This window comes from Liolophura sinensis, chromosome 9 (genome assembly GCF_032854445.1).
Source record: "Liolophura sinensis isolate JHLJ2023 chromosome 9, CUHK_Ljap_v2, whole genome shotgun sequence".
NCBI classification, from domain to species: domain Eukaryota; kingdom Metazoa; phylum Mollusca; class Polyplacophora; order Chitonida; family Chitonidae; genus Liolophura; species Liolophura sinensis.
The window spans coordinates 6,565,404-6,586,639 of record NC_088303.1 but is presented as its reverse complement, the minus strand read 5'-3'; the positions used below and the strand labels follow the sequence as shown (position 1 = coordinate 6,586,639).

Sequence of the window (21,236 nt, the reverse complement as noted above, 5' to 3'; positions counted from 1 at the left end):
ACGCTACTCTGTCCCTTTCCTTTGATCCATCTGTATATATAATTTTATAACCCGCATTGTTAGCCTTAATTTCAGTGAAATTTTGCTGAGTTATCAGAGGATTTGTATTGTATTTATTATGTTTACGAAGATCAAATATTAATTTGGGTTGTGGAAGAAGCCAGGGAAGAGACTCCGGAAATGACACTGGAGCTGTCTTCTGAAGTTTGATGTAAGCTTCCATAATATGGTCACATATTAGAAGGCTAAACGAAGGGATCTTTTATTAAATTTCTCTACACATAATGGATTGAAAACACCCTCGTAGACAGGGTTTGTTGGACGAGCTTTAAGCTCTGTAGCATAGAGAAGGCTGAGTTTAATACTTCGGTTATGTAAAGAAGGTTCATTGGCTTCCTAGTATAAACTCTCTACTGGCGAGGTTCTAAAAGCACCAACGCTGAGCCTCAAACCTTGATGATGGAGAGGATCCAAAATTTAATACACGACTTCCTTGCGGAACCGTAAATGATGGACCCATGGTCCAATTTAGATTTCACCAGAGGACGATATAGATTTGACAACACAGACCTGTCAGCACCCTAATCGGTGCTAGACGACCTTAATTATATCGAGAGCCTTTGTACATTTAGCTTTAAGTATACTATCCAAAAAAAGAAACGCATAGGTGTTTGGTTTTATTTTAAAGTGAAATAAATACATTTTGTCTTCATTTCATGAGCAAAATGTGTTTTTATTATTGTTAATAGTCACAGTTAGCACACATTTTATTCCTCAAAACATTTCTTGGTTGAAAATGTTGAGTTTGGAGGCCGTTTTTGGAAGAAGTAAAAAATACAGCACCACACTGCATCATGTGCAGTCTTACAAGCCGAACTTACGCATGGAAAGCATGCAGTGTGTGACTATAAAACCGCAACTTGGGGCCGGAAATCGGCGTCTTTCAAGTGGTGTTTTCAAGCTGATTCAACATGCCACGTCTTGACACTGTCACAAGAAATATTGCCATTGGAAGACTTCAAGTTGGAGAGTCCCAATCGTCCATTTCTAGGCATCTACACGTCAGCCAGAGCACGATTTCACGGCTAGCTGCCCGCTACAACAATACTGGGACAACAAATGACCGTCGGCGTTCAGGTCGACCACGTGTCACTACAGCAGCCCAAGATCGCTACATAAGGGTCTTCCATTTGCGTGACCGTTGTGCTACAGCTGAAAGCACAGCAGCCAGCATACCGGGACTGAGGAGGATATCAGGTCAGACAGTGCGGAACAGGCTGAGGGAACATGGACTGAGAGCCAGGAGGCCCTATGTTGGGATCCTGCTGCGTCCTCACCATCGCGCCAATCGCCTCCGATGGTGTAACAACGTGACTGCATGGAATCTACGCAACTGGCGACGCATTTGGTTCAGTGATGAGTCCAGATTCCTATTGCAGAGACGTGGTGGTAGAAACCGGGTTTACAGACGTGCTCACGAACGTTATGCCCCTAACTGCGTACGCCAAGTGGACAGATTTGGTGGAGGGAGTGTGATGATGTGGGCAGCAATATCGTATACTGGTCGTACAAATCTTGTCCACGTTCAGGGAAATCTTACGGCCGTACGCTACCGAGACTCCATCCTGCAGCCACACCTCTTACCTGTCATTGGCGTTCAGCGGAAGTTGTTTCAGCAGGACAACGCCAGACCGCACACGGCACGTGTCACAAGGGACTTCCTCGCCGAAAACAATGTAAATGTGTTGCCCTGGCCGTCCCGTTCCCCGGATCTTAACCCAATTGAGCATCTGTGGGATGAACTTGATCGACGTCTACGCCAACGTCAACCTCAACCCCAAACGCTTCAAGAGCAAGTTGCATGTTTGCAGGAGGAGTGGCAGAACATTCGCCAGGCCTCTATCCAGCGTCTCATCCAGTCCATGACAAGGCGTGTCAGAACTGTTATTCGTGCCCGTGGTGGTCACAACAGATACTGACATTCCACTCAAGTGGGAGACTCATTGTGAGCGTCTTACCTCAAGCTGATGGCCTTGTTGTCTAGATATGGACCCTTCCTTAATCTGTGTAAAAAAATATTTGCAGAATAGCAATTCTTATTTAGTTATGCATAATTGAAAAGACTGCATCACCTCCGCAAAAAACCGGGTTATGCGTTTCTTTTTTTGGATAGTATATTTTAATGTGGGGTATAAAAGAAGTAAATTAGTTTATTATCAAATATTATACCTCAAAATGTAGTTTCAGGGTCAAGCTGAAATTTCCGTTTATTACAAAAATGCACACCAGCGGCCTTACATGTTGAAATTCTAAAACCGTTTTCAGTTTCCCATTTCTCGAACTTATTGAGACAAAGCTGAAACTGACGTTCGATGTTATTCATAGTTTTAGCAGGGTATCAGGAAATCATCAATATATAAAGAACCCTTGGTGCCAGATGTTAAAGTTTTGGCTAAGCTGTTGATTTTAATGCTAAACAATGTTGGCTATATAATACTGCCCTGAGGTCCACGCATTTCCTGCTCATGAGAGTCAGAAAGAGTAGACCCCACCCATACCTTAAACTGACGATCAGATAAAAAATCCGACATCAATATCGGTAATCGACATTTAAGACCCTTATCAGAAAGGTCTTTTACAATTCCATATTTCCGTAGTCTTCGTAGGCGAGTCGTAGGCTTTTTAAAGATCGAAAAATATGGATACCACATGTTCATTTTTTAATAAAACCATCACGTATAAAAGTTTCGAATCGAACAAGGTGTTGCATAGTAGATCGACCTTGACGAAAACCACCCTGTATATTAGACATTAAATTTTTGGTTTCAAGAAACCAAACAAGTCTATCATTTATCATCCGTTCCATAGTCTTACAGACACAGCTGGTAAGAGGTATGGGACGGTAATTAGACGGATCAGTATGATCCTTACCCGGTTTTTGCAACCAGGATAATTTACGTCTCCCTCCATGACGGTGGGACATTACCAGTCATCAATAACTGGAATAACGTTCAATAAAAAGTGATCCACTATCTTGTCCTTATTATTTATATTATTACAGCCCCACAGGGGGCTATGGGACTTAAAATCTCCCATTGTTATAAATGGTTTAGGTAATTGTTCTTTTAAATTATGCAATGAGGAAGTTGACAAAGAAGTGTTCGGAGGAATATGCACCAAACATAATGTGATTTTCTCAGACAATGAAACACGAACGGCAACGACCTGAAGGTCTGTATCCAGAGGAACAGTGCTGTGAATAATATTGTTAATTAAGAAGATAGAAGAGCCGCCTGTAGCTCACTCTTCGTTAGAATAGGTACTGTAAAGTAAATAATTTTTAAGAATTATTTTATCCTTTAGGTGAGTTTCCTGAAAACAATGGGCAGTAGTATTTAATGACTGAACTAGCTGTTTTATTTCAGTCAAATTTATACTCAGGGCCTTGACAATTCCATTGTGTTATTTTGTCATGTACAGACATTATGGAGGGAGGCGAATAGGGGATTTGGACCGGGGACGACCCTTCCGTGGAGGGAGATCTGGGGGATCTCCCTGGTGCGGGTGATGTATCCATACAAACTTATTAAAAGATGTGTAGTGGCCTAGAAGGTGTCTACACCAGTTTTAGAGTTATTTGATTTATCAACATTACCTTTATTAACTGTCTCAGTATGCGTTTTGTTTTAATATATGTCATCTAGGTGATGTCTGAGTAGAAATAGTGCTATGAGCAAATAAGAATAGATGAATAGTTGGATCAAGAAAAAAGCTGCCATTAGAGGCTGTCGTATAACAGGAGCAACAATAGGTGTAATCAGACGCACGATCTTCGTCTAAAGGTCCAGCCAATTACCCTTTCTTCTTGCGGACAACTGACATCAGAATTACCATTCCCGTGAGGTTATCTTGACTGAACATTGTCTAGCATTCATAACTACTTTTCTATGGATCAACGTTGACAGTAAATAAAAAACAGCTGGAAAGAACTAAGCGATTTCCGGCTTTTCTAAAAGCTTTGTTCCAATCCATCAAGAACCAATCAGAGCTAAATCCAAAAGCCCTCGTTACTGCTTCCATGACAAAGTTTTCTGTTGATCACGAATTGCTGTGTAAAGCTGTTAGTCCTCCAATGCAATACTAAGCAGATGATGTCTAGATGATAGACACACGACTATTGTGATTCGTGTGATACTCTACACTCTGGTCACCGTCGAGCCACTGGATCTAATCCCTTCTGGGTTTTTGCGTGAAATGTAGTTAACCTGTTATGTTGCACACGTAAACAGAATAGGCCCATAAGTTTGTCTCGTTGTGGGTTGTTGATCAAATGTGTTCCTTTTTAACTCATTTAACTAAACTTTGCTGAGGATACTGTTATTTTGAATGAAATTAAAGACGTACATGTACAGCGCAGAAACAAACCAGAGCAACGACGACAGTCGTTAGCTGGCAAGTGGTCAGACCTAAGCGGTGAAATACGATACCTTTGTAGGGGTTTTCTGTTGTTCATGTAAATGCTTAAATGGATGTAGTGCCAAATTATACGCACCATACCTTTTATGGCCATGGATACTTTTTATCCTGATGTGTAAGAGCTATATCTTATGATATTTTCAGATTATTATGCAAGAGCTCTACTTAAATGAGATTTTAAAATTTTAAGCTGTTTTTATTATTTATCAGGTTTCCAAGTATTCGGCTTGGAACTCTGTTGTTCTAGCTGCAGGTATTTCTTTTTCTCTGAAAACTGCTTTTTGTCGTATCCATGGCTGTTAACTTTTCACACAGTTCCTCGCCAAACCGCTGATCCGATTGCATTGAAATTGATATGCATGTGCAAGGACTACTGGCGTTTCACAAATTTTATTCAAATCGTCGATGAGTTTTGGAAGCTTGCTATGTTCGTTTAAGTCACGCAATCGCCTAGTTTTGAATATAGAAAAGACGAAGATAGCAGTTAAATGTCGTTTGGCCTCCTGAAGACGTATCTGGATTTATCTTTTCCTGCGATGGATATTTTTTCTATTAACTGCAATTAAAGCTTGCAGATGTGCAGTGTTTTGAAAATCGGTCAGTAGATTAGATCATTTAATGCCTTTCCATTTTTGTCTTCATTTTGAACCGTGTAACATACATTTAAAACTTGTTATATTCAGCGCTTTTTACAAATGAAATTGTGCATAGCTCAACCGAATAACATACACGCGTCCCCAGCCCAAGTTCTTTTATATCTGAAATGCTCATGGTTGAGCTTAACTATATTCCCAGCCCAAATACATCCTGTTTTATAGCAGAAGTGTGTACGTTTATCGGGAGCACGCCATTAGATCAATGTTAGCTGCGGTTGTATAATCGGTACAAGTACGTGTATATAGGCCGTTTAGTCTGTAGCTGACAGCAGTTATACGGCTGTTTGTCTCAACACACCAATGACGCTTTAATGTTTAACGACTGTTACATTGTCATGATCTGAGGCTGCTACTCTCTTCATGCAAGGTCTGGAGTCTTCACCTACCACGTCTGCTGAAAGAACTCACAAATTTGATGCACTTGGATGATTAACGTAATCCAGAATAACAAATGGAAACAACTATACGCATGTTGTTGTTATAAATTTTCTGTGACTGAACGAAACGGAAACGTGAGTACGGGCCAAACGTTACCAAATTCATTGAGTTTGGTTTTGAGTATGAATACTATTTATTGTTTATTTGTGGGAAATCGTGACGCCAGGTATTGCTGAAGTAGTTTTTATCTAGTTGGAAATACGAGACTTAGTAGTCGGCTCGCTCCCTTCGTGTAAGTTATGTGAATATTAATGAAGACACACATCCACTTTGACTAATGAAAATTTGCACTCGTTTGCCAAGGTGTTTTGCTGGTACGGACATTTCATTGGCTTACACGAATAAACATGTTCTTGTATCATTAAACCTGGGGCCTTTCGACAGAGCATAAAATCAATAGATTCCAATGGTCTGTCGTTGAGAGAGTATGGAACAAATTTGTTCTGAAGCAGACACTAAAAACCATGTGTGCAAACTGCTTTAAAGCCGTATGACCTCGCGATGTTCTAAATTTTGGAAAGACAAGTGTTTTTTTTTCTTTATTATGGCTAACATACTCATGTATGCTTTTATATATGGCTCATACAATTTGCTATAACCCATATTTCCTGTCTGACATTGCGCGGACAACAACTTCAAAAGGGTTATGATATATGGTGCCCGAGGTTTGATCAAGAGAAAAAAATGGTATTAGAAACTGTCGTGTTAAAGAAGCAACAATCATACACAATGTACCGGTAGGCGTAATCAGACACACGATCTTTGTTTGAAAGTCTTTTCATGTAAATATATATATATGTTAAAAATGTGTCAGATGTGTTGCCTTGGAGGAAAGCCTTCGTCGTGTCTTGACAGTGCCTGGGCCTCTAGGTGTTAAGAATGGGTCTGGTAAAGGTCAAATATGTTGCTCTGTCTTGACAGTACTTGGGTCTCTAGATGTTAAGAATGAGCCCGGTAAATGTCGGATATATCACATGGCACACCTCACCGAAGTATCACAATAAAATGAAATCCAACACGAAAAGGGCAATTCAGCCATTACTCATCTACTTCTACTAAAGGCAGCACAGCTACTCCTCGCAACAAAACAGTTGCATTACAATTTTGTGTACTTTCTATACAGTGATTAACTTTTCATCCTGTAACTATTGTTGGACGTTTTTAGAGTGATTTGTGTAGGTGGCATGGGTGCTGACCAGATGAATAAATAAACAAAATAGGAGAGACTTCAGGAAATGTCAGATATCGAGGAAAATTTTGTAAAGCAAAGGTTTCGATAACGGGGAACATAGTAATCTTACGATTCATGTTTCTTCCCTGTTCTAATCAATTTATGTAGTATTTGCATGAAAGTTCGACAAGGGTATGATAGTTCTAATGGAATGAAATCCATTGATTCTAAAGCTCCACTTGTATTAATTCATACTGATGATGAACATGTACTCTAATTGTCAATATACCTAGAATATCAGTATAAAATAAATAACTCAAATCAAAAGCTTGTATGAAACGTAATGCCAGCGCCCTCTGTACATGATTAAGAAAGTAATGTACTGGTGTATGACAAGAAGCAAATCGTTTATTAGTAGAGTGAAAATGCGAATGGTCGTGGGCCCCTCCCACCATAATGCTGACTGCCTTGAGTTAAATATTCTTGAATGCGCCGTGGAACACCAATCAATTAAATAATAAAACTTATATTAGTGGAGTGTTAATCGGAATGCTATCGAAGAAGGGGTCTTCTATAATTATTTCAGCGTTCCCTTTCCATCAAATACACACTTCCACATGTTCTCTTGGAATGCTGTTTGTAAACGTTTATGTTTTTCCAATATCTAATTGACTCGTGTATGTAAGGACATTTCCAAACAAGTGCTGCCGCTTCACTGTTTATGTATATTGAAAACTCGAGAGCGACATATCCAGATGGAAATCCTCACGGATCAGATATAGAGGAAAGTACTTGAAACAACGAATGCATCTGAAGTGCAATAGGAATAGAAATTTTACAAAACACCTGAAAGGCCACAGAAATGAATACAACAGTACACGTTTTCGATTATGAATATCTTAGTGGGAGAAGAGATTCTGTCAGTTTTTGTGTGGGAAGCAATTCTAATTATGTTATAGTTTCAGCAGTTCATCTTGGAATACCTCAGCGATTACACAGTAATATAATCTGTCTGTCGTGATAGAAAGGGAAAATTATCAGTCCCAGCGTGGCAGTTTAAGCCGTGATAGAACCTAATTGATCTGCCGTTTCCCATATATACACATTCACATATTTGTCTAATTTGCCCATATCAGACCATTGTCATGTTAATCATAAGATATATGACAGCTACATAAAATACATGATGTTTCCGCGGACAAATGAGGTTGTTCCCTTTAATCTGTCTGGGGAGTAGTGGTCTAATGGAGTTACATAAAGGCAATAGATTACAGAGCTCTCTCCATAAATTCATACTGCACGGGCTTTCGATAAAGTCGTTGCCGACCCACGACGAGTAAGATCTGATTTACGGTCATAGTCTTGTCAAGGTATTGTCTGAAAAAAGAAATGAATCATTCGTTGTATGCTTTTTATTGGGAAAAAACATGTGACGCCATCTGCCTTAAGTTTGGATCAGCACGTTGTTATGTATGTGATGCCTTCGTCTTGGACGTAGATATGTAAATCTGTGCCAGATTTCAGTTCCGTGGACTAGTGTATCACGACATGTCAGTTGACACATCAACATCATTTGTTAGTGTTCACTTATAAATGCGGAGGTAACAACTCCATGGACAGTCTTGAAAGATTCTGAGCATAGCTTCACAACCATAACACTCAACACCCTCCCTCTCTCTTAGCAGCAAAAAGCCTTTTTGGGATATGCAAAAATGCCTTTAAAAATGGCAGACTCTTGACTATGTGTTTAGAAGCATGGCGTATTTTTAGTGCGATTTAATTTCCCAGTGTATCAGTATATTTGACTGATGGAAACAATAATCCGCTGCTGTTGGTAATTAATGAGACGCTGGAAGCATATGTTGGTAATTAATGGGACATTGGAAGCATATGTTGGTAATTAATGGGACATTGGAAGCATATGTTGGTAATTAATGAGACGTTGGAAGCATATGTTGGTAACTAACGAGACAATGTATGCATATGTAGTTTATCGCCATTTAAGTGAACATATGTTATATACTGTGCCGACTTTACCGTCAGCACATGACCTAAATGAAATCTAATGACATTTCTTTTATTTCCAGCTGGTCTCTCCTCTGCAAATGTTAGATTAGACTGTAGATATGCAATCAGTTTCAGATCAGCCCCACTTTCTGACTCCATGTTGCCTCAAGGATCTGTCAAGAAAGAGAATGTGGTGAAGTATGAAAGATAAATGAATAGCTGCATATGTTTGGTTATAAGGATAATCGTAGATAACACATGTAGTGCTATCTTTAATATCAGTGATGTGCTTCTAAATAACACCGCTAATACCTCTGGGTAAACGACAACGAACAGTTTGTGTCGTTTTGACCCAGGCACATAAACTGCTGTAAAGTCTATAGGTCAGCTGCATCCTGTTATGGCGAGAAGGCTCTTAGCCAAATGGTCTAGACGCTTGACATGTAGTATTGACGATTACATGCCTAACTCTCAAGTCGAATTGGTCCACAATGCTAGAATCATGTGTTCGGTATCCAAAATGCTAATTGAAAATAAGTGTAATATTCTTACTTAAACACAGGCTGTCCAATTACTTCATGTCCGCCTTGTGACAGCCAGAAACCAGTCCTGAGTGCAACCAAAAACCTTGTAGCCTTGTAATGTTGAATCTTTATAGCATAATCCCTGACAGCCATATTCTGCTTTATAAGGAGCTCATAAGAATCTCGTACTAATCTGTCATGTCAAGTCGCTTTAGATCAATGTCGCCGTAAAATATCACACATATTTGGTGCTATATTTTGTGTCAAAGCATGGATTCAAATTTTAGACGTTTACAATATTTAAATAGAGGTGAATAATAAGTTCCTTACTATTTAACTACCAGTTTAAAAGTCCACTTACATGAGGAAAGTTCAGGAGATAAGTTTAACCCTAAGGAAGATGCATTTACACATACAGTAAGCACGAAATACAAAGGACTGCAGTGTAAACCACGTTTAGTTTTGTTTTTCTAATTCTGCCATGTGGAAATAAATTCTACTGGCAGGTATGGCTTAAAACGTCTGCGGTGTGGGATATACATTATTATTCTACGTAAAAAATCTGGAATTGGTCGGCCTTTATCGGTTTTTTCTAATTCAGCACCATCACGTATGGCGGATTCTCTTACAGACAGAGTTCCCTTGGTAAACGTTAACAGATCGCACCGTCCAAAACCTGGCGTAACCTCAACAACGATTATCCCCCTTAAGGACCCAATCTCATGAACACAATCAGTAAGGTAAATAAAAGCGCTGTTCCCATCCTAGATTATCCAATTTCCGGTTAGCCTATTTAATGGCTTCTGGATAAAACCAGGTCCAAACATTTCTGGCAATAATATTGGGGGGTCATTGACAGGGATTAGCTGTGAATGCGCTTCTTCTGTATTCCACCTAATGAATCTCCTGTAATCGATACGGAACTTATGTGAGTGTTAGGTGGGACATGATTCCCTGGTTGGTTCCCTGCTTGTTCGATCTGAAAAGATGTTTTGGTTGATAAGTTCGTTATATGGGAGTATCCTGATGACATTTGCTATCAAGTTCCAACACAAAAAGCTGTTGTACATGTAGGCTACACCGGTTAGTAGACACCCCTGTGGTCATCATTTAGTGATTTTCTACGGCGTCTTCATTTCGCTTTGTGTTTTTTTTTCTGTTTTGTGGTTTAGTCAAAAACCAAGTAATTAAAGTTTTTCAAAATTACTGAACTTAAACGGTCTTAAAGAATATGAAGCTAAATTACTATTTTATGGGGGAATTAAAAATAAATTCACAATTCAGTCTGAAGCATGGAAAGGCTGTTGTTTGTAACTCTGGTATACTGCATACATTGTACATTGCATATGAACAAAATAGCCCGTGCGGGATAAACCCAACACATTGATGAGAATGGGTAGGGGCATGCAGAATATAGGCGGATCATCTTATGTAAAGACTATTATTAACAGGCTCATATTAAGAATTAACCCGTTCTCAGTATAGTTTCTGGGTAGACAGATTCTGTGGTAGTTATTAGTTATTCATGTTTATCGCCTTCCTTTTGTTTGATATTGGTTTTAACTGGCATGTATAACCAATGAGAAATCCTCACCGTTCTGGACACGGATTGCTCGAACACCAAGTATATGGAAACTCCAACCATGACTTCCGTTATCTTCAAACCTGAATCATTTGTGTATGTGGTATTGATTTGATATCGGTACGGTTCTACGTTTGCAATGATGAGAGATAGATTAATAATTCATTTATTTCTTCCAGATGGCCGATCGTTGACGATTTTCGTCGTGTCCTGTTACACACCTAAGTATAAAGCGCCTCCCGGAGCCCGGAGAAAGAGCAAAGCATATTAAGGCGTACAAGACAGATGAGCGAATGGTAGATGTGGTGGACTATCCCGTGTGTTATAACCAACCAGCAGCCCAGTGTCAAAAGCGGCATTTGTGTACACGTTAAGGTGGAGAGGCCGACGTTCCAGGTGTCGACGAATCGATGCTTTCGTCGCTCACAGGGGTATTATCCTTCAGTAATCCCAACACCGCCGCTGGCTCCCACCAGTACAATCTCACAGACATCGAAGTCTCCGCTAAGGAAACGGTTTTGGCAAGAATAACCAGGCAAGGATGTTGTTGGTGAGAACTGAGATAAATGATTGATGAATGCATTATTTTTTGTGTGTGTAAAACCACACCAGGAGGGCAGCAGTTCGTTGTGAAAACTCGTTTCAAGCAGTGCATTAAAAGGAGACTGTAGTAGCGTGGACAGCATGGCGAAATTGTACCGTTATGTGAAGCTCAACGACAGATTCGACACACAGGTATTCACTTTCCTATTGCCAAACCGCGTGGTCAAGGAGCAGTTTGCTCATGACATTTACTCTAAGGATTTCACTTACGGTCATCAGAAATGGACGGTGTCCTTTATGAAAGGGGAGAAGCACCTAGGCTCTTACCTCAAGCTAAGGACGGTAGCAGCCGGCATGACCTGCAAACTGGATTACTCTTTCACCATGGTGAACAAAGACCATTTTACCAAAAACGAATCCTTCATTGAAACCGGTTGTGATTTTACTATAGAGAACTGCATTCATGGCCGCAAAACGTTTATATGTTTGAACGAGTTGGCCGTAAGGAATTTCATGCAAGAAAACGGAGAATTTCTTGTAGAGCTTGAAATGAGAAACATTATTACGTCCTTCGAGTGCCTTCTTGCACTGCCAAAAGACAATCATCTGAAACCTGGTTACAATAACCACATTGAGTCGACTTATTTTTCGTTTGGCCTTGATGATTGGGGTGTGTCGCTATATCCATTTGGGGACTCGGGCGAGACCGAGGGTAAGGCCGTCGTTCATTTACACCGTCACACTAGCTTCGACCATCTCAGTCACCTAAGATATCAAATATTTCTGGGAGAGGAGTATGAATACGATTCCAATGTCCTCGAAGAAACCTTTGACATATCGGGATCGGGTATGGGCTACGTGGTTGGCGCGCCCCTCCACGAAGTCACCCAAGGGAGATCAAAAATGAAAATACGGGTGCACATGCTGTCGGTGACCGCTGTGAGCGAAGTCATTCTGGAACCGATAACCCATGGACGAAACCGTGCTCACTTCTACGATCGTGACAAACAAGCCTGGCTTATTGAGAGCGATCTGAACGGCCAGACACTGAGCTTCAGACTCTATTACACGGACATTTCCCATGTTCCGAGGAAGTTTGCCCGATACGTTTGCTGGAATATCAATTCAGTTTTGCCCTCGGGGGCCAAGTTCAAGATGGGAAAAGGTCCTCACTCTAAGTACTTTGTCCAACAGGACCTTGATGAAGGCTTCCTTGTGAACACAGCCATCCCAGTTAAAGAGGTAGGTAGATCAATACAAGTAAACCTATTCACCCCGAGGGGACAGTGAGAAATTACCTCTTCCACCGCCTCCCCCTCCAGTCCCCCCCGATGAAACGCTTGTCTATACTAGCTCATTATTAATGTAAAATATTCTGGGTGGAATGGTACACTTTCAAAAGGAAAGATCTATAAATGTTGTTTGTAGGTGAATATTTCATATCATATCATATTGGCAACAGCCATAGCCTAAGGTATCGGAACACTCTGAGTAAATGATTGTAAATAACGTAAATCCATGGAGGACACGTCTCACGATAGGACTCGCTGACATGAAGTAATACAGAGGTGACAGTCAACATAATCATGAGTATAATGTCTCGTTCATCAATGATGAACAAACATTCCAGTGCATATAAGAACAGCCCAGGGCATTTATTTTAAGCCAGCGGTGTTACTGTGCTTGTCTTTCACACGTTGAAACACAGGAAGTGCAAGTTCAAACCCGTCCTTGGGAAGGTAATTTGTAAAATTCGGTGGTTTACCCGTGGCACTCAGTTTTTCTTCGTCCATAATACTGACAACCATTGTACAAGTGAAATTTCCTTGGACATGCCAACAATCAAATAAATAAAGTCCTTATTTTTTTTCTCTTTACATTTGAAATTGAGGCCGAATTTGACCGGTTAAATATAACTATCATTCTTTCTTCATTGCTCTGCTTTTACTCTTCATGCTCTGATTTTTTTTAAGACGTACAATCCTTGTAGTGACAAGAATTGGTAACTGGTACCGTTACAATCACACGGTATTTGTTCAGCGAGCTTAACGTGTGAGAGCAGCAACCTGTAAACCAAGCTTTACCACATATTACTGGCAAGCTCTTCCTTATGATGTGACTGGGTCATGCAGATTGTCTTGGTACAGTATTCACCAAAAACGCTCTTTACGTCACAGACTAGATCGGTTCCAAAAAAGCTGTCGAAAAGTTTCATTTACTGGCAAAAATGTCGATCACAATAAAATCAAAATTACGAGGTAACATAAATTTATTAGATCCTCTTGTAATCTTGAACTTGTACTTGTTTTTTATTGGGTGCACATACACGCCCGAGTATGGGCTGTCATTCGCTCTGTTAAGACTGACATTCAGATCGGTAATTGCGGTTATATAGCATCAATAAGTGATTGTAGGTTATTTTCACCACTGTTCCCGCTCATTTGGGGAATTGTCATGGCCTAATCAGCATTAAGTTCGCCTTTAGGATAGCTAACCGTCTATCCGGTAGTGACGCAAGGGACTGTAATATTAGTTAAGTGACCTTCGCTATTGGAACTCTCACGAGACTACAACCGATTTGCTTTTCTTTTCCCTTTTCTTACAAACGCCCAGGGAAGAGAAACGCTGCTCATACTACTTATATACTTATATTCTGCAGTTGTTTTCTTGGAATTCGTGTATATATATTTAAAGTAAAGGTGAATGTAAAATTTAATTCGCACCTCCTACAGACGCGTGTGGGACGTGGGATGATATTTAAGACATAAATGTGTCTTTCATCTTTCTGTTCACGTGTGGCTATTTAGGGTTTGTGTCTTGAAGAGTTTAACAAGAGCAGCGAAACAAGATTTAGCCCAGGTAAACGGAATTCACCAAAAATTCCACAAAATTGATGTTTCGTAAGTGAGTAAATCCGTTAGATAGTATTATCATGGTCGATGGTATTTGTGCGCTGAACTGGCCGATCAGCAGACTGGAAAACAAACTTTACTCCGTACACGGAAGAAGATTAATCCTGACCATGTAAATGCTTTAACTCTGATGACAGCAAACAGGGCAATGATTGAGTTACGAGGACGCTCGCGGGCATATTCCTGTGAGGACCAATAGCACGGTTATAAGGCGGTCAGACTACACCTAGACTACGATGTGGCAAATGATTCGGCAACGAGGTATTTACCAACGTTACGTTTTTCGCTAGAAGTTCCAATGTCGCGTTAAGTCACTATGTAGTCCGTACATATAGTTTACATCAAGATAAGCCTGAAACGTTCACCCTGGTTGCCCGTCTATTTCATGCCATTTGCAGTATAGGACGTAACGCCTGAGATGTCTTACCCGCTGACTGCCTGTCTATTTAACGGCACTTGCAGTATAGGACGTAATGCCTGAGATCGCTTATCAGGTGATTACGCCCCGTCTTGCATTACGCTGTTGTGCGTGTAAATGTGAGTTCATTTTACAGCATGCTGTTACGATTCATTTAGTAAATTAGGCCGATCACATATTCCTGCGTGGTGATAATTTAAATTGGAATTGAAATGAAATAGCAATTGCACAAATAACACTGAATAACGGTAAAGCTATAGACAACTGTATGCTTCCCGTAACCCGTAAGTGATCCCGGTACGTGTGGTAACATTGTCTCCAGTATGAGTAATGAAATTTTCTGTGGCATTCCTTATTTTTCATGGATACACAGCTGTACACGATAGTGAAGGTTACATTTAACCACATAATGACAGAGAAAACAGAGTGATAGATGGAGATAAAAACAGAAAAGTTCACCACACTAATAAACAAACAAAGCATGCAAGCATCATTCCCTCGTGGTTGTCCCTCGGTTCAGGTCTCTGGTGGCGAGAAGATGGCCAGCGTCAGATAGATTACAGCGATGGTGTACTTTTTACAATGATGTATTTACACTGAGAAAGCTCACCATATGCCAGAATATGACTGTCATCAGTAAACCCATATCCGTGTAGGTTTCGCAGAAAATCCCTCCTCCTGTGGGTATCTACATGTTTACGAATGCTAATTCAATACCTGAGGTTCTTGGCTATAGCGCACAATAAAAACACGGACTTGTCAATCAAAGGAAGTGTAACTTATGTGAGATCACTCCGTCACCATGACAAATGAGATTAGAAGACTTCTACACTAATTCCAAGAATGCCCTGAACATTTTGTGTCGGATACCCAGTGGTACATTTCAGTCAAACCCCACGAAGCATACAACAATCCCGATCTAAATAACTCAGACACGAAGTATAGCATTTTAACGCTGTGTATTGATTTTTTGTACCGCTCCGAAAATGGCCATCTTCGAACCACAGTGTTTTAGGGCAGGTACCTGAGAAGGAATAAACTTCCAAACTTCTTGAACGCTTCCATCAGGCATGAGAAATGCAAAAATCTCAGTTACACGTAAATACCCTCCGAGACCCCAATCCAGTCATCTTAGTACGATTGTTTGGCTCATTTTAGCAGTCCTAATATGTCCTGAGTTCTCCTAAATTGTCCACCATTGACAAGGTGGTCTTCGCATCTCCAGTCACTTGGGACTCCTGGGGAGGATGAACTTCCGGTGATCCCTGCTAATCGCTGCTTGACACGCCAACCATTCCCCAGACAGACATTTACTCCGGCCGCTCCGCCGTTCACGGATTTCACTGGTCTGAGGTACATGTATAATGCAGTTTTGGGACTAGCACTGTATAAAGCTCAGCCACATCATAAGGATGTCCAAGCAAGATTTACTGGTTTCTTTGTTCTGTTATCCTTCCCAATGGATAGCTCAAAATAATCACGATAATTTTGTGGTATCTAGGATGCGCTTTTCTCGAGCTTATGTCAGAACTGTCGAAATAAGAATATAGCATCAGAAGAGCCCGACGCTACAGTTAATATTGTATTAAGCCATCCATCGCCTACATACCGTCTGAGCACCGCTTGTATACTGGCTACATACCTATCTGCATAGTTGAAAACATGTACCTCGATTCGAATGGCAAAGTTACAATGTGAAACGAAATCAAATGTGCTGTACGATTTTTTGGGCTCCTCGTCTGTGCAGAATAGTAATGTCTGGTACCTTGCATTAACCTCTTATGTGGTGGCTCCGCAGAAGACGCTGGGATATATTTATTTATTTATTTGATTGATGTTTTACGCCGTGCTCAAGAATATTTCAGTAATACAACGGAGGTCAGCATTATGGTGGGAGGAAGCCGGGTAGAGCCGGTGGAAACCTACAACTATCCGCAGGTTGCTGCAGACCTTCCCATGTACGACCGGAGAGGAAGCCAGCATGAACTGGACTTGAACTCATAGCGACCGCACTGGTGAGAGGCTCCTTGGTCATAACGCTACGCTAGCGCGCTAACCAACTGAGCCACGGAGGTCTCCGCTTGGGATATAAACAAGACAACAATGATGAGGGGGAAAATGAGATACTGTGGGTGAGATTTCTCTTTAATTCCGGTAAATGTTGAAGTACAACGCAGAACCATCAGTGACAGGTGTGGATGTAGGTGTTGTTTTTACATGTATTTAAAGAAATACAGCGAATATGACAGCGTTTCTCCTTGTTTCGCCACTCGAATCTGAGTTATATATTTACAGTTACCTTTACACCCTACATGCCCCATTGCACCACCTGTACACTGGACACCGTTTGTATGCCACATGAAAACCATCCCTGTGCGGTTATGACCCATCTACTCACAGCCTGTTGTGCATACACTCCTACATATTCGTACAATGCACACCTGATTGCCCTGTGTTCTACATGTATCCATGACGTTTCCAGGAATTTGGGGAACAGCCTGAGGTAGCATAGTTCGTGTAGTTTCTCTAACATTAATCAGTGATGTTAGAGTCGCTCAGGGGTCCAACCAATAAAACCTGTACATATCTGTCTAGGGTTGTGTTTAATATGCGTGCCCACAAAGTGATTTTGTGGCTCTGTGCCAAGAGACTTTAACTTTGAGCTAGGCTCATCCTACCGGTTGGCGGCATGAACTGTGAATACAGTTGTCAAGGCTAGGCTATAGCATATGTTAAATTTTATTATTTTTGTTTCAAAGAACGCTTCGGAGAACCGACACAAATTGGTTCAATTACTCTAAGCAAACACTTCACCGACAAACGCAAATTTGTACTTTCCACCAACTTTGCTTGCATGCCACATTGATGGAAGGCAAGTACATGTAATATCGTAAGAAATTCATGTAAGACCAACTCATCCCCACTACTGCACCACGTGATTCTCGAAAACCACATCACCAGCAGGGATTGACCCAAATCGTTGAATTGTGTCCAGCTACTCAAAGCAATGCACCATCACTAGCACTCCAACACAACCCACTATCCACTACCTTTCATAACCAGAAAAAATACATCAGAAGTGTACTATGGAAATCGGACTCTTAAAAGATTATCGACAGTATGTGGAAGGAACCACTCATGCGCCATTTTTGTTTCTTAACATATCTCATCTTCCTGCCCACAAGACACAGAAAAAGTCAACTTGATTTAAGGGAGTTTCGACAAACTTGTAAGACAAAAATAATTAAAAGTAAGGCTTGTCTTGATATCTCCCACAGACTCTGTCAAGACGTGGCCGACGTTGTCTTCTCAAATTAGGCGGGCACACTGTCAATGTGAGCGTCACGGAATCCGTTACATATTAGGTCGGAGATAAGTGCTGGCGGCTGGCAAATTGGGGGCTCAGCGAGGTGTATGTATAATGGCTGTGGGTTGTCTGATACTTGTAGATCACCCACCCCGAGAGCTTATACCTGGACGCGGAGGAGAGACGAATGACAATACAGATAGAGTGGATCGAGTCACTGTTACTGATGGGCCCCACCTACCACAGGCTCGATGACGTCAGCAGGATCCAGAGGCATCAGATGTTGTGAGTACAGTCATGTGGTCAGAATGTTGAGGAAGCCTTGCTATACTATCCTAATGATTTTTCTTACTATAACTCCAAGTATTTAAATAGTACATTGTCAACTTCAAGTAAATAAATATTTTTGAATCAAACATTCGAGCAGTACTTATTTGCCTTACCAACACGTTAACCTTGCACTTTTCTGTACAACTTTGTAACAAAAATTCTTGTAGTACTTATTTGCCTTACCACCACGTTAACCTTGCACTTTTCTGTGCAACACTGTCACAAAAATTCAGTCTAGCGATATTTCTTCTGTAAGAAAGGTCATAGGTAACCTGCATGTAAGAAGTGGTACAGTGGGAGTGTATGTTGTATTCTTGGGCAAAACTTCTCAGTTCTGTCAATGAAAAGACAAAACTCTATCACATTTTGTCAACAACCCATGATGTATTTGTGGCACTGTTACCGAATCAGTGGCCCAGAACTGTTTAATGCTAGGGCAAATCTACATTACGCATGTTTAACTGTAAAGCCAATGTTTACCATGCCAAACTACCACCAAAGCACGAGACATTGAGCATACATGCACATGTGAGTGACGATAGTTCTGCTAGACGATGTCCTGTCGCGTTCGTCAACATACTGCATTACGGAGAAGAAATGGCATTACATGTATATTCAAATGTTCCTGTCCTTTTTACATACATGCATGTGTGTACATGAGTTGCGATCTTCTCTTCAAGGAGAAAAGTGCACTTGGGTTGTTGTTAATCGGAATACCTTAATCAGGCTGTCTCTATCTTATACCCGTGTTACACCTGGCATTTCTTCCCATAAAAGAAGAAGAAAAAAAATAAAGAGAGAGAAGGATAATCTACCTACAGTGAAACATCATGATGGCAAATTTCTTGCATAGTGGCACAGACTTGGTGACAACATTTACGTATATCACTGGACAGAGCTAATGCGAATTCAAATAAGTTTCCAACACTGTCGCTATCCAGAGCTGGTCGTACTCTCTGGTGTCCCATTCCATGCAAAGACACATGAAGGGTCGATTGCAGTCATCATTGAGACGGTCACTATAAATAATATAAATATTTTATACCTGGCCAACCTGTTTTATTATGTAAAGATTTCCCGTGCGTCATATCACATGATAAATTATATCAAATTTGAATCATACGATTAAGCATTTTATTGATCACCTCCAAACCCAAGGACAGCCTATCCAATGATATGGGTGCTGTCGTTCTACCTCATGCTGTAACTAAGTCATTTTAGGATTTTGGACTTAATAAATCGAACAAACGACCTGCACAGGTATAGGGGCTTAAAACGTTCTACCACCGAACACGTGTGAATATTCTTCACCATTAAGGTTACTAAAATAGCACAAGCCTAGCCATACCTCATTCTGATTTGAAGACAGGCAAATGGTTACAAATGATTAACGCCAGGATTTTGACATTTATGTATTCATCTTCGTGCTGTTTAATTCTGTACACAAATATTTTTACCGCGGTCAGAGTTATGGAAACCAGAGTGACCAGAGAAAACCACTGGCCTTCGTTAGGTATATGACAAACTGTTTGACTTAAGCCCGGAGTGGAAGCAAAAGTTGATTTCGCACCATACGGCCTCACTTGTCAAGGGCATCAAAAATTGTAACGAACCAGTTCTTTAACTGTCAGATACCTTTTCAGTTAGGCTACTATAGGTAAGCTGCATTGGTGTCCATCTGACCAACGAACCACAAGGACGTGTAAAAACTATTCATGGACAAAAAAAATATACTAGTGAGGAAGGTATTTTAGGTTTTTTCCACTGTCAAGCTTTGGTTACCGTGCAATTACTGCTTCAAATATTATCCCATTTCGATTACAGTTCGTGCGCTATTTCATTTTGTGACCCATCAGATCAAGTACATTCGACAGCATTCTTGATCAATCCATAAATTTCGCGTGCTTAGCGTGGGATGCAAATTTTCTGAATTTGTTCATTTCTTTTTCGCGTGAATCGAGTCAGACTTGTGCTACAAGCCCTATGTGCTCATATATGCCCAATTATAACACACTTGATTGCCTTTGTTTTCTAACAGACGTGAAATCCTGGCGCTACAAGCTGAGAATTATGCTCTGGAAAAACAGCTGTACAGTTACCAACAGTCTATCGGCAAGAAAGGGACGAAGAACCGATACCTGAGGTGTGGGCAGGAGGACGAAGACGGCTAAACACGACGGGCAGAGGCTGATAATCAGCCGTTGTGATGCAGACAAGGGATAGGCAGACACGGACGGCGGAAAGTCACTTTTTTACCATATCGTCATACTGCCAGTGTTCAATACAGTGTGCAATGATCAAGGAGAGTATCAAGGATTAATTAAAAACGTATCCATTTCAGATACTAGTATTTGAGTACTTTTGACTGTCAATCCACTATGTATTGGCTCCATGGCTGCTTTTGCCATTTTATTCCATGTTTCCTGTCACACACATGTAATTTCAGCCCATCTGAAAGCCAAACTCGTGCTGTATTGTTTTCACAAAAACAGTTGTACCTAATTCCTGTGCAACTCTTGACAATATTTTTGACATAGACCAAACGTTTTTCAATATGTCAAAAGTCCAGCTCTATTTCTTTCATCGCTCGAAATATATGAAATTAAGAAATATGAGAAAGCTTTAGACATTAGTACATCTCAATATCTTCCTTATCATAGCAAAAACAATCAGCTCTTTAAGCAGGTTGGAATTTGAAAACTGTCGAACAATGGATAACGGTTCCCACCTAAAGACTTCAGGTCAAAGCTATGTATTGTTCATTCCTACGATGACGATTTGTAGGTAAACCAGTCATGTATTATATTTATTCATTTCTTGGATTGACGTTTTACGCCGTTTTCAATAATATTTTACTTATACGACGGCGACC

The 21,236-nt window shown here is 40.6% G+C and overlaps 1 protein-coding gene across 1 annotated transcript; it reads left to right on the top strand.

The window, feature by feature from the left end:
• The first annotated feature begins 11,055 nt into the window (after positions 1 to 11,055).
• LOC135475066 (uncharacterized) lies at positions 11,056 to 20,535 on the top strand. The gene is made up of 3 exons (XM_064754809.1): positions 11,056 to 12,639; positions 18,177 to 18,319; positions 20,403 to 20,535. Exons 1-3 carry the CDS (start codon positions 11,539 to 11,541, stop codon positions 20,533 to 20,535), a joined length of 1,377 nt encoding a protein of 458 aa, XP_064610879.1. The 5' UTR covers positions 11,056 to 11,538.
• Positions 20,536 to 21,236: the final 701 nt, after the last annotated feature.